This window comes from Cervus canadensis, chromosome 21, assembly GCF_019320065.1.
Source record: "Cervus canadensis isolate Bull #8, Minnesota chromosome 21, ASM1932006v1, whole genome shotgun sequence".
Lineage (NCBI taxonomy): Eukaryota > Metazoa > Chordata > Mammalia > Artiodactyla > Cervidae > Cervus > Cervus canadensis.
Window position 1 is genome coordinate 38,304,604 of NC_057406.1, and position 14,443 is coordinate 38,319,046.

Below are 14,443 nucleotides of genomic sequence, written 5' to 3' on the forward strand. Positions count from 1 at the left end.
GGTCCACGCTATGTGGGATCTTCCCAGATCAGGGATCAAACTTGCATCTCCTGCATCGACAGGCAAATTCTTTATCACTGAGTCACCAGGGAAAGCCGAATGAGTCAGATTTTTAACAAGCTTCACACACAGGGTGAACCTATAACATTTCTGCTGTGGTTGGAAAAATGTCTGCACTAAAGGTTGTTCACGTTTATCTGAAAACAGAAATTGAACACGTGTAAGAAGTCTGCTGAGTTGACTCCTACTCATTCTTTAGCTCTCAGCCAAAGGGATTTTCATAAGCAAGACAGATGTATTTCTTACTCATTTACTAGGTAAGGAGCTACTACTACCTCACTGTCTGCTCACTAATCTACCCCAGCTAGGATGTCATTTCCTTTATTCAAACAATTATTGAGCATCATCTATTTGTAGGCGTGGTTGTACGGTTTGGAGAGAACAGCAGGGGGGGCTTGCTTGGTGTGGCTGGGGAAAATGATCGGAGAGGTAGTCAAGGAGGTAGCCAAGAGCCAGCTCATACAGAATCTCATAGGCCACTGAAAGGCCGACTAAGAGTGAGCTGGGAAAACACTGAAAGGTTTTAAGCAGAGGGATAACATGATGTGAATTATTCATTTTAAAAGGATTATATTTTGGGGCCTCCCAGGTGGCTCAGCGGTAAAGGATCCGGCCACCAATGCAGGAGACAGGTCCTTGGTCTGGGAAGATCCCACATGCTGAGGAACAACTAAGCCTGTGCGCCACAACTGCTAAGCTCTAGAGCCCCAGAGCTTCAACTATGTAGCCCAGATACCACAGCTACTGAAGACCCCTCGCCTGGAGCCTGTGCTCTGCAACAAGAGAAGCCACCGCAATGAGAAGCCCACACACAACAGCCAGAGAGTAGCGCCTACTCGGTACAACCAGAGAAAAGTCCACAGCAGCAAAGACCGAGCACAGTCAAATAATTAAACAAAAATTTTTTAAATATTTAAAAAATGATCATTCTGGCTGTTAAGAGTAAAACAGACTACGCAAAGGCTTGTATCAGAATGTTATGGTGGAATTGTTGAGAGGTAGTTGGATTCTAGATTAATTTTGCTGCAGGTCCATAGATGAACTAAATCTGATGACAAATGTGAGAAGAAAAGTCAAGGATGAACAATATAACAGCTTGAACACTTATTTAGTAAACTGCAGTTGCCATCTACTGAGGTGGGGAAGACTGGTGGAGGAAGAATTTGGAAACAGGAAATCAAGAGTTGCATTTTGGTCATGTTGAATTTGAGATGCTTATTAGATACCCAAATGAAGAGGGAGGCAATTGGATATACAGTCCTGAAGTTCAAATTAGAAGTTGAGACTGGAGATATACTTTGAGTGTTATCTGTGTAAAAATGGTATTTAAAACTAGGGGTTGGGTGAGATCACTTAAGAGTGAGTACAGGTAGAGAAGAAAACAAAGTCAAGTACTGGATCCTGGCACACCTCAACTTTTAATGATAGGAAAAATGAGGAGCAACCAGCCAAAAGACTCTAAAGAGACCAGTGAAGAGGACAGTCAAGTAACAGTGGTTTCCTGGAGGCCATGACAAATGAAATTCTAGAAGGAAGAAGAGGTCATCCATGCCAAATGCAGCTGTTATGACCGAGAAGTAACTGTCAGATCTGAACTTGTGGGGGTCACTGGTACCTTTGGCAAGAACACCATCTGGGGAAGGGTAAGAAAGAAAGCCTTACAGGAATGGGTTCAAGAGAAAGTGAAAGGGTAAAAGGGGAGAGAGTGACTAGAAATGCATTTGAAGGTGTTTCGCTATAACAGAACAAAGATTTCCCAGAATTCCATGCCCATCCTTTACCAAACTAAATAAGACCCCTCTGTCAAATCTTAATATAGTTGTTTTTTCACTCTATATTTTTCTGAGATTATTTGATTAGTTGACTAAACAAAAATGCACAACATGAGAGCTATGAGTTTTGTTTCATTTAGGGTCTTACTGAGGACCATATCCATGAGACAACCGCTCAGTACCTCTGAACAAGCTGTTCCAAAGAGGTAGGGGGAGAAGTCACTCTAAATGTCATTTTGGCTAGGGAGTATGGACAGTCAAGCACATGTCTTGAAAGAAGATTACTGTTAGTCACAAGGAACAGAGATCTCAAGCTAATGATTTTAGTGCTTTTACACGAAAATATGAAACCTGGGTTCATTAAAACTCTTCCTGAAATACACATCTAGCTATGTAAGGGGCCTGCCTGTTCAAAGCACAGAGCATCCTGTTACCACCTTAATTTCCTCTCTCTGAAGCACAGAGTGCACTGTCTACCAGCTACTGCAGTGGCTTAATCCTGGATGAACTGTGTGATAAGCAACAGTCTCTGTCCTCCTCTGTTTACAGATTACTGACTATCTCCCCACTAGACTGTCAACTCTTCTAGGGCAGGGACAGTCTTGCTCATCACTGAACCCTCAATGCTTTAAACATGGCCTAGCATAGGTTTAAAACCATTTGCTGATAATCTGAATAATTAAAGACTTAAATGGGAAATTTGATTCTGTTTACGTTAGCCCCCTACGGTACACCTTTCACTTATATAATTTGAACTTGATGCAAATCTTCGTTTTCTCCATCCAACATTTCTCACATTACCAGACTAAGAAAGTAAAAATTTTTTGTAGAAAAAACTCTCCAATTATATTCCAATTAACATTTTTAATGAGTATTAATCGAGACATCTTAAGGACTAGAGCAACTCTAATGCTTAATTCAGAATTAAGCATAATTGCAAATGTTTTCTCCATAATACTCAATTTCCATAATTTGCAATAGTTCTCAATTTTCATAATGCTATCAGTGCCTTCACCCAAACTATAGGAATGCTGGGCAAAGCATATTTGTCAACAATCTGGTTACAAATAATATATATGAACTATCCACCAAACAAGTTTTAAAAAAGGAATCACTTACTCTTGATATTAGTACATTAAGGAAACCAATTTCAATATAGAAAAATTACTTGAAACTTTTAGGCTAGGGATAAAAAATTCCTACTGTATTGTTATAATATCCCACGTATACAGAAAACTAGACAGAATTATTAGGTACTATAATAAAAACTGAAAAATCTGATAAATCGTATGCTTTATGAAGGTTTATTTAATGCCTCCACAGATTACAGAAGTCACAACCTTAAATACTATCTTTTTCTTCTCTTCTAAAGCTTACAAATGAAATGAAGAACAAATTTCTTTATTTTATGACACATATTTTTCTAATAAAGCAAAATAAAGCAAAAACATAAAGATAAAAATATGAAAAAAGTAACAGAACTTACCAGACATATGAAAAGAATATCTCAAAGAAAATTCTTCCATGGCCAAACTTGCATTGTATGTGAAAATCAACATCATGAGAGGACCATGAGATTTTAATGAAGGTGAATCTCCTTCACATAGATTTCCTAGCCAAAAAAAACACAAAACAACCCCAACCCCGCAAAACAACATTCTTACTATTCATCAAGGCAAAAGCTATTGAGCAAAGTAAAAGGAAAAAATACTACTTTTAATACAAATTTATACTTCATCTACTACCAACAATTTAATAATGTGAAATTAAGCAAAACAAAACCCAATTAGAATAGAAATGTTCTAGATTTCTGAGTGTAAGCAGTTCTAAGAAAGTGGTTCCAAACCAACTAGGACATTGTACCCAGTTCTCATAATGTCTGAAAGACTTAAGTAGATCTTTTAAAGTTATAAAAGAACGTAACATGGTCTGGCTAGATCATCAGGGAACTAAAATATATTTTGTCACCAGATTGAAATAACCATATATAAAGAAGTATATTTGAGCTTTTGTTACATACAACTTTCATTTATCCACAGCACAACCAAACGAATAAGAGGTAAGGTACAGTAATTGGCATAAAAGTCAAAACCACTAGCTGGTCTAAATGAGATTTTTTAGGCAACAGTTTTTAGAGGTCTCCCGTGAGACAGAATCCTAGGGCTAATTAGTAATGGTTTAGCTCAACCTCCCATTGCCCCTGGATTTCTAAAAGCATCCTTCAGAAGATGATGGAGACTAATCTTTACCCATGGTTCTCTCTCTTGTAAGGCTGACTGGTAATAGCCAGACTGCTGTTATAAAGTTCTCTGTAACTGCTACCCTATGAATCTAGTTCAACTTCTAGAATATAATATTTTTCTTTCATCTTCTGATTTTTATAGTTTTCTTTATGATCAGAATGTTTAATCCTTCACTAGAGAAAGTCTGGACAATTTAAAAAATAATTACTTATAACCTTACAGTCTAGAAATATCCACTTGAACATATTGGTGTGTTTCTCCCTATGATAGGGACAGAATGGGATGATCAAATAGTGAACACAATAGTGAGTTCCCCATTAGGGAACTGTAGATAGAGAGGGAACTATACGGGGCTTTGGGAGACTGCAATAAGACTAAGGATCACTCAAGAAAGCAGTAGGAAAATTCTGAAACAATGTGGGCTTGCTTGACTCATAAAGCAAAACAAGTCACTTAACATCAAAGTCAGATTGGCTTACTTAATGATAAAATCAAGCTAACTTCAGTTCAGTTCAGTCACTCAGTCGTGTCTGACTCTCTGTGACTCCTGGACTGCAGCACGCCAGGCTTCCCTGCCCATCACCAACTCCTGGGCTTTCTCAAACTCACGGCCATTGAGTCAGTGATGCCATCCAACCATCTCATCCTCTCGTCCCCTTCTCCTCCCACCTTCAATCTTTCCCAGCATTAGGGTCTTTTCCAACGAGTCAGTTCACATCAGGTGGCCAAAGTATTGGAGTTTCAGCTTCAACATCAGTCCTTCCAATGAATATTCAGGACTGATTTCCTTTATGATTGACTGGTTTGATCTCCTTGCAATCCAAGGAACTCTCAAGAGTCTTCTCCAAAAGAACAGTTCAAAAGCATCAATTCTTTGGCTCTCAGCTTTATTTATGGTCCAAATCTCACATCCATACATGACTACTGGAAAGATCATAGCCTTGACTAGACAGACCTTTGTTGGCAAAGTAATGTCTCTGCTTTTTAATATGCTGTCTAAATTGGTCATGGCTAACTTACTTAGCAACAAAACCATGCAACAGAAACAGGGGACATGCCCACAAACAGCAAAATCAATGGCAGCATGAAACCTACATCCTGCTCAGTAAGGCCAGTGAGTTATTAACCCCTAAAACATGTTCTTTGGCCTAGACATGTTCTTTGCACAATGTCCTCAAAACAAAAGAACAATAGTAGAAAATGAGGCCTACAAACTGCCCAGTGATATCATCAAATTAATGACCACCAAAACAGACTCTGTGCACACCAGAAAATAATCATTTATGGAAAGATGACTTTTCACAATGAAAGGCCCTCATTGTACTGAGATCTGAAAATATTTTTCCAAGTGCTCTGACAGTCGAAGTAAACTTCCCTGCCCTACCTGGGGCAGGAAGCTGATGATGGAAGTTCTACTTTCTTTCTACTCAAGAAACACAAAGAAGATCTCCCTCCCCTCACTCTTTCTCTGATTACAAAAACGTAACCCATTGAGTACTTGGGAAGTGCAATGCTTGTCTTCCCGCTTGTGAACCTTACAAATGTCCTATTCTAATAAACCACTTCCTATCCATCACTCTGCCTCTCACTGAACTAACTTCTGGGCTAAGATATAAAGGACTGTGGTGCCGGAGCTCTTCAGAGCCCTGGAAACAGCACCCAATGGTTTCAGCTGGTGACCAGAGCAGGACTGTGGTGAGATAAGAAGGTCTGAGGTTGGGTCCTAGAAGGGCCATGGGATGCCACAGGTCAGAAGTTCTGGGGAGGACACTCCACTGATGACAGCCCATTTCAGTCAGGCCAATCAACCCCAGAGCTTTAGGGCTCTGACTGGGTTCCGAGATACAAGCCAGGGGAACAATGATATGGATGTTTAAAGAACTGGAGGAATGATGACAATCAGTATGGGTTGCCATGGAAAGGTGGTATGGAAATACAGAAAGAATCTTATTGCTGGTGCAGGAGACAAGGGAAATGGTATGTGAAAAAGAAGGAATTTCACTGTCTGGGTTGCTTTGACCAGATTTGAGCCCTAGCTACATAGATACATAGCAAGGCAGTGGAATGGCTGTGCTTGTACACATCCAGGCACTATATGATGTTGCAGGATTTAGCAATCTTTACTCTTTTCTTTCACCCTGAGGTTTTCCTTCTATGCTCTCTATCAATTCCGTATCCTTTCTTTTAACTCCAAAAGACCCATATGATCACCGAGGTGTAACAATTCACTCTTCTCTCTCAATTTGGCAGAGAACCAGCTTACAAGACTCAAAGTACTCTTCTTTAATTACTAGGAGTGCCCAGTTGAGCACCTACCAGGCCCTGATGTCAGTCTTTTCCTCCCTCCAGGCCCTTGCAGGTGTTAATCCTTTTATTTCTGACTTGCAGCCAGACAAGTTCCAGATCATCATCAGCACCATTGGGGACATCTTCTGTACTACTCCTTTGTGGCAATTTCTTGGGCACTAACATCTGGTTGGGAGACTTCTTTGGAAGGGATACCATCTAAAATCATAACTGCAAATCTTGATCAAATTGCACAAGAACAAAACTTTTGGATGGCCCAGGAAGCAGAGACCTCTCCTCAGGTTTGGGTCTAAGATGGGTCAAACTGAATGAATCCCAGTTGACACCCATCTGGGACACGTACTCTAAGAGAAAAATTGAATAAGATTTGAAAAAAAAAAAACTTCTCAGGCTATGTAACCACATTTGGCTGCAATATAAGTTAGAGAGCCAAGAAAAGTGGGAACTGAACAGGTCTCTAAATTATAATACAATATTGCAACTAGATTTATACTGTAGAAAGGAATCAAAATGGAGTGAAATACTACATGTTCAAGTTTTTATGACCTTGTATTTGGGAACTGTAATTGGAAGGAATCTAATATTATGTGTAACCCAGAAGGCTCATTTAAGGAAGCAATCAGAGGACAGTTTAGCTGACCCAGTGTACAGGGCCATGTGAAGACCAGAACCCCCACAGAAAGAAGCTGTTGCTCTTGCAACAGCTCCCAGTGGGAGCTGTTCCACAGCCCCCTGGAGGAGCTATTGTGCTGACAGAAGCTCCCAGATCTGAGAGAGCTACTGCTCCAGCTGAGGCTAAAATCCCAGGGGAAAGTGTACGCAAAGGTGAGAAGAGGCCAGCACTATATTCCAGAACTCCTTCTCTGTACCTCAAGTTACCCGAGGAACACAATCTCAGCCCAGCTGGCACCCACAGTGGCATAAATTACCAGCCACCTGTCCCCACACTCAGTAACAGTAACAGGCTGTTACTGCTCTGTCATTTCAGAATAGTAACAGTCCATGTGCCCTTTTCAAAATGTCTGATCTAAGTCTGGCCGAGGATAAATTGGGAAGTTTTTCGGAGGACCCTGAAATTTTCACTAAGGAGTTTACCAGGTTAATGGGAACTTTTGATCTCCCCTGGGGAGATTTGCAGATTTTCACTATCCCACTGCTGCACCCCAGAGGAGAAACAGTATATAATACTAGCAGCCAGAGACAGTGCTGACCAAACGGCAACTAGGGCCCAACAGGGACATGCAGTTTTTCAAGTGGGGAATGACACTGTCCCTGAGGCTGATCCACAGTAGAATCACCAGATAAACTCTACTGACAGGGACAGACAGGACAATATGATTAACTGTTTGACAGAAAACATGAAGAAGCTTATGGTAAAGCCTGTTTATTATGAGAAAGTAAAAGAAGCCCAACAGAAACCAAATGAAAATCCTGGAGTTTTTCAAGAGAGATTAGAGGAAACTTTTAGAAAGTATACAAATGAGGATCCCCTTCCCCTGAGGGACAGACCCCTTTGTCCTTTTGGCTACACATTTCATAGCCCAGTCTGCCCCAGACATCAGGCACAAAATTCAAAAGGTAACTGCTGGTCCTCAAACCCCTATGAATGATTTACTCCAATTGGCTTATTCAGTTTTCAACAATGTGGATGCAGCCAAAAAGGCTGAATGCCTGCAGAGAGACAAACAAAAGGCTCAAATGATTACAAAGGCTTTGCCCATTCAGAGGCCAAAGGAGAGGCCAGGTTTTTTGGGCCAATCTGACCACGGTGGACCATAAGGCCCACGGGCACCCAAACAAAATCACTGTGCCCTGTGTGGACAGAAGAGATGCTGGAGCAAAGATTCTGATCAATGTACCCTTTGCCAACAGTCAGTGCTTGGGCAGAGGGGATACCTCAGATGCCAGCGGGAGATGGGGGCCATTAGGCTTCACAATTGGAAGATAGAGGGGCCTGAGGCCAGAAGAGGCTTTGCCTAGAGATACCATCTATATAATTAATGCTGAGCCTTAATGAAGTAGCAGGCAACTTGATAGAATTTCTTATAGACTCTGGTGCAACCTTCTCAGTCTTAACCTAAAGGATTGGAAATCTTAACAGTCATAAAGAATATGTAATGGGAATATCAGGAAAAAGACAAGGGTACACTTTCCTGGAACAATTTATGTGTAACATTAACAGCCAACTACTTTTACATTCCTTTTTGTTTGTGCCTGATTGTCCCTTTAATGGGAAGAGATTTATTAAACTAGTTAGGGCCACTCTGTTCCTAAAGGGACAAGGAAACCTTGCGTCACACTGTGCTTAGCCGCTCAGTCGTGTCTGGCTCTTTGCAACCTGTGGATTGTAGCCCGCCAGGCTACCCTGTCCACGGGAATTTTCAGGCACTGGAGTGGGTTGCCATTTCCTCCTCCAGGGGATCTTCCCGACCCAGGAATGGAAACTGCTTGTCCTGTGTATCCCTCACTGCAGGCAGATTCTTTACCTGCTGAGTCATCAGGGAAGCCCTTAAGGAAAACCTATTCATCACCAAATGACTTTAACAGAGAATGAAAACACAGACTGAATCTACAACTGAGATAGAAGTCCTAGTAAACCCTGAAGTTTGGAACATTGAGGTTACGGGCTTAGACAAAGACATTTGACCAGTAGTTATCAGGCTAAGACATGGATGAGAATATGCCTATAAAAAACAATATCCCCTAAAGCTAGAAGCCTAGAGAGGAATTTCTCCTACAGTGAAGAAGTATGATGCATATGGATTATTACTGGTACCCTGTCAGTCACCATGTAATACTCTGATATTACCTATTCTTAAACCTGTTGGAGACTATCGATTTGTACAAGACCTAAGGGCTACTAGGGCTTCCCTGGTGGCTCGGAGGTTAAAGCGTCTGCCCGCAATGCAGGAGACCTGGGTTTGATCCCTGGGTTGGGAAGATCCCTTGGAGAAGGAAATGGCAACCCACTCCAGTATTCTTGGCTGGAGAATTCCATGGATGGAGAAGACTTGTGGGCTACAGTCCACAGGGTCGCAAAGAGTTGGACACGACTGAGCAACTTCACTTTCACTTTCACTTAAGGGCTATTAATGAAGCTATTGGACCCATTTATCCTTTTGTGCCTAATCCTTAATACTATCCTAACTCAAATCCCAGGGGAAGCCAATTGGTTTACTGTGTTAGATTTAAGTGAAAGTGAAAGTGGCTCAGTCAAGTCTGACTCTTTGCAACCCCATGAACTATACAGTCCATGGAATTCTCCAGGCCAGAATACTGGAGTGAGTAGCCTTTCCCTTCTCCAGGGGATCTTCCCAACCCAGGAATCAAACTGGGGTCTCCTGCATTGCAGGCGGTACCAACTGAGCTATCAGGCAAGACCAAAGGATGTTTTTTTCTGCATGCCCTTGGCCCAGGAACCTCAATTCCTTTTTGTCCTTGAGTGGACAGGCCCAGAAACAAAAGAAACCTGACAATACCCCTGGACTAACTTCCTCAAGGATTCAGGGACAGCCTTGAAAATGACACCTAATGGTGTCTATTAGACCTCTACTTTAGTCATACAGGGCTTTTTTAAAAAAATTAAAATATACTATATATTTTTTTCATTCCAATCTTCTCTCTTAATATTACAATAGGATTTTCCTGTCTTCTAAAAAAGTTAGGTGAAAATATTTCATTTAGTGGTGGTATAACATTTTATCCTATGGATTTGCTATACTTTTCTCAACTAATTTCCTATTCCGATCCTTTTTTTTTTTTTGGCCATTATCATAAATAACACTAGCTGAATGAATATCTTGTACATAAATGTAAAGTGTATTTCTTAAAAGTATGGATAAAAATAGAAACACTGAATGAAAGGTTATAGATTTATCACTTTTGAAAAACATTTCTCTATCTTGCTCCAGAAAGAAACTATGTATTACACCTAAACAACGACATGAAAATGTCTGTTACACTGCATTTTATTTACTAAGTATAATCATTCTTCAAATATTTTTGTCAGTTAAGTAAGTACATTTTTTTTTTTCATTTATGTTTTAAAGAGGCTAGGTATTTTTTTCTCACATGTATTTGTCTATTAACTGCTCCTTCAGATCACTTGCCCATGTTGATATTACTGTGCCACTGCTGCTTAGTCACTCAGGCATGTCCGACTCTTTGTGACTCCATGGAACCCACCAGGCTTCTCCGTCCATGGGATCTCCCAGGCAAGAATACTGGAGTGAGTTGCCATTTCCTTCTCCAGGGGATCTTCCTGACCCCAGGGATCGAATCCACGTCTCCTGCTTGGCAGGTGGATTCTTTACCATGGAACCACCCTAGGAAAATAGTAATTCTGAACTGTATTTTAAAATCAGCTGGTTAAACTATTATTTATTGTACTATTTTTAAATTGTTTTGTATTAGGGATCCTCTTAATTCTAAAAGAATGCACCTGTGCTTTATAATTGTTGCGTCACGGTTAATTATTATAGGGTTGATGATTCAAGTCTGCCTCCTGTGACAAACCATTTCTAGGTTTAACTGATCATACATAGTATTCTCTGAAACAAACATTCTAACAAAGGTAGTTTGCTATGGACACATAGTTTCAAGTCAACAATTTTAGAACTATTAAACTTTTCACTAAGAAAACTGCCCTTCTTAGTAAATGGATGGCCAGAGGATTAACTTCATCGTGACAGAAACAAAATTAAGAGAGATTTAATTTAGATTGTATAGTAACTGATATATAAATATTCATTAACTTTCCTCATTGATCAAAAGAGGTTAAAGGTTAATCCAGTGCTTTTGCTTTTTCAAAATCACTTGGGTCAATAGTTCATAATTCTTCAGGAAAATGAACAAAAGACTCAAAAGCTTTGGGAACTCTGGTTTTAACCTAACATTTTTTCAATGCTAAATCAAACATATTTGGGCTGTTATAATTTTTTTTTTTTTTTTTTTTACAGATTTGGGCTTTTCTAATACTGATTTATACACATTCCCTATATTAATTACCTTAAACCTTTCTCAGAGTTGTTGAAAAGTCTCGGTTTGTTACTTGTTTTTAAATTTTGTTTCTGTTGAAGAAAGTTTTTAGTTATATAGGAATTTATTGATAATTTCCTGTTGTCTTCAACTGCTTTTATATGAGAATCCTTCTCCATCCATAACTAAGATAATTTCTTATTTTTTAAACTTTTAATGCCTTAAGAAAAATGCTTAGCTCTTTACTCAACTGTTCTATGAGGTGATGGAGAATATAATATATGTTTTCCTCCCTGATCTGCAATGCCAAATTTATCACATTTAAATGCCTTATAGTTTTTTGGGCCCGCTCTGGTCTACACATGTGTGTCTCTTTTTGTACCAGTACTACTCTGTTTTAATTATGGCTACCTCAAAATACATTTTTATATTGATAATTCACCTCATCATCTGGTCATTTTTTCCCCCAAAACATTTTCAGCTAGTTCTATTTAAGCAAAAACTTTAGAGTTACTATCAATTTCCTCCTTGCTCTCCAAAGACAATTACCATTGGGATTTTGCCATATTTCTAAATTAATTTGGGGTGGATTAATGTTAATTTCATCCGTGGTACTTTTCTCTATTCAGATGTGTGTGTGCGTGTGTGTGTGTGCACGCGCACATGTGCACGCATGTGTAAATTTCATATTTGTGCAATAAAACTCACATTTCAAGGTTATTCCTAACTACATGGTTTTTGTGACTAATTATAACCGAAGTGGTTTTTACATTATAACTTTTACCTAATTTTTACTGGGATGGTTTTAAGGATATGATTATTTTATCATTGGTTTATATTTATTTTTCCTAATTTGACCTAGTTTTTAGATAATACATTTTCAATATTAAACTATTTGTGCATTCTGGGGATATAGCATTGTTGGTTATGTTTAAAATATTAATTCAATAACCTAATTGACCTCAAAAATTGAGTTAATCCCTAGAGGCTGTCTTATTTGCAAAAATTGAAAGAGAGTCAAAAAACTTTTTGTGGAAGAAGATAGGAAATAACACATATATTTTATGAACAAATTCTAAGTGAAGAACAAATTATAAGAACAACAGAGATACAGTTCATTATTATTATAAATTATCACTGACGTAGCTAATGCAATCTTTTCCCTTTTTCTGTATTTCTTTGTTCTTTCAAATCTTGTGTTTTTCAACTCTCTGTTGATGGAGGGACAACAGGGAAATAATAGCCTAATCTTTTCTTCTAAGCAGCACAATTTTAAAAATACAAATTTAGAGGTGCAATTCTAATTCAAACACAGCAGCTGCTTGGTTTCTTTTATATTGATTAACACGCACTCTGTCATTTAATTATCAAAGTAACCTCATGAAGCAGTACAAGTTACAGGTATTCTGTAGGCAAGAAAGCAAGAAGCGTAGATAGTTTCCAAGGATACTAGCCTAGACGCTGCACTCTCCCCACAGAAAGCCATGCCCTTCTGATGTTATGTAAAAGCTCCATGTTTACTAATATTCCCTTAAGTAGAAACACAAAGATTGTCAGTGCACCTATTTCTGGGATGTTAATGTAAGCCTACAGAATAAAAGAACAGTGGTTTAGCAACTGGCTGTTTTATCAACTCTGGCAGGACTCAACCAGCGTGGAGAGGGACACTGACATCTGGGTCCTTCCTAGAGAGACAAAGGCCAGCAAAATGCCATACTTCCTCCTTGGGAGTCACCTTGTTACATGAGGCATCTACATCTCTGACTTAAGCACATTGGGAATTTGTAATACCCATGTACATGTGTGTGCTAGTGATGCTGTCTTCTTGCTTAAATCACATGAAAAGTTACAGGTAGTTATCTTCACGTTACCAGTGAGGCCAGTGACTAATTGAGAAAGCTTCAGGAGCATTCCCAAAGTCACTGCATTACCAACTGGTAGAAGTGCAATCTATTGGACCCAGGATCATCAGATTCCAGAACCCTAGGCTGCTATATCCTATCTAATTGTGCAACTTCAGTCAGCCAGCCCAAACTTTGTTTCCATTTCCCTTTTCTCTAGTCATCTCTCTCTCAGTCAGGTGTGGCCATGTGAAAAATCTGGCCAAAGTGACTTAAATCTGCTACAGGATTCCTGGAGACGTATTTGCTTTCTCCATGGTGATAACCCTTCCCTGGGACCTTTCTTCTTTTCTCTCCATTGCAATGGCCACAACTGAAAAAGCCATTATGGAACCACTAGGAAAAGGCCAAGAGAACTGCAATAATTCCAGTCTTCCCAGAATTGAACTATTGAGTTGGTGGTGCATCTGCATGCCTCGGCATTTCTCTTTCTTTCACAATAATAAATTTAAGTCACTGTAATCAGGTTTCTGACTACTATCTAATTAATAAGGCCATTTAATGCCTTCCCTGTGAATATTATTTTGCCTGATAATATTGTACTCTCATTTTCTTGTGCTGCATTTGTCTGAGACTGTTTACTCATCCTTTATTTTTAGTATTTCTGGCCAAGTTTCATCTAGGTATGACCCAAGTAAACAGCACATAGTTTTATTTTTTAATTAATCAGAGTATTAGGTTAATTTCAATTACAAATACAAAAAATAGTAACAGCAACAGGCTATTTCAATATCACATTTAAGAAGAGACTAATTTATGTCATCTGTAATTCACACACTGAATATAAAATGATCTAAGAATATTTTACAAAAGAAAATCAATAGCATAGTTCTTCATGGGAAAATGGTTACCTATTAATTTTTTTCCTGATCCAAATCCTTCATAAACCCACAGGTGACCCTGACAGGCCAAGGGCATTGGTTGCTTCTGGAAGTTGAAAATATCAAGGCGAATGATATGATTCACAGGGGCTAGTAATCTCCAGTGGCAGCTACAGCACAATGAAAGAAAGTTAGAAACGATTTCTCAGCAGCATATGTTGTTATTTACTTTGTTCAGAATTTAATGCATCATTCAATGAGTCACTGTTATTGACGGTACCTGCTTATTTTGTGCTTAGGTGAAAGAAAATTTTAAATTATAACAGTAAAAATATTCTCTAATACTTTTGAGTTTGTCAAAA

At 39.1% G+C, this 14,443-nt stretch overlaps 1 protein-coding gene across 1 annotated transcript in view; it reads right to left on the minus strand.

Moving 5' to 3' along the window:
* The window catches only part of LOC122423988 (ovochymase-1-like), a 93,415-nt gene that overhangs the window by 18,651 nt on the left and 60,321 nt on the right, over window positions 1-14,443 (minus strand). Inside the window, exons 18-19 of the mRNA XM_043441577.1 lie at window positions 14,112-14,251; window positions 3,319-3,444 (exon numbers count right to left, since the gene is read on the minus strand). Of these exons, the coding sequence (XP_043297512.1) occupies window positions 3,319-3,444; window positions 14,112-14,251 (266 nt within the window). The remainder of the gene's footprint in view (window positions 1-3,318; window positions 3,445-14,111; window positions 14,252-14,443) is intronic.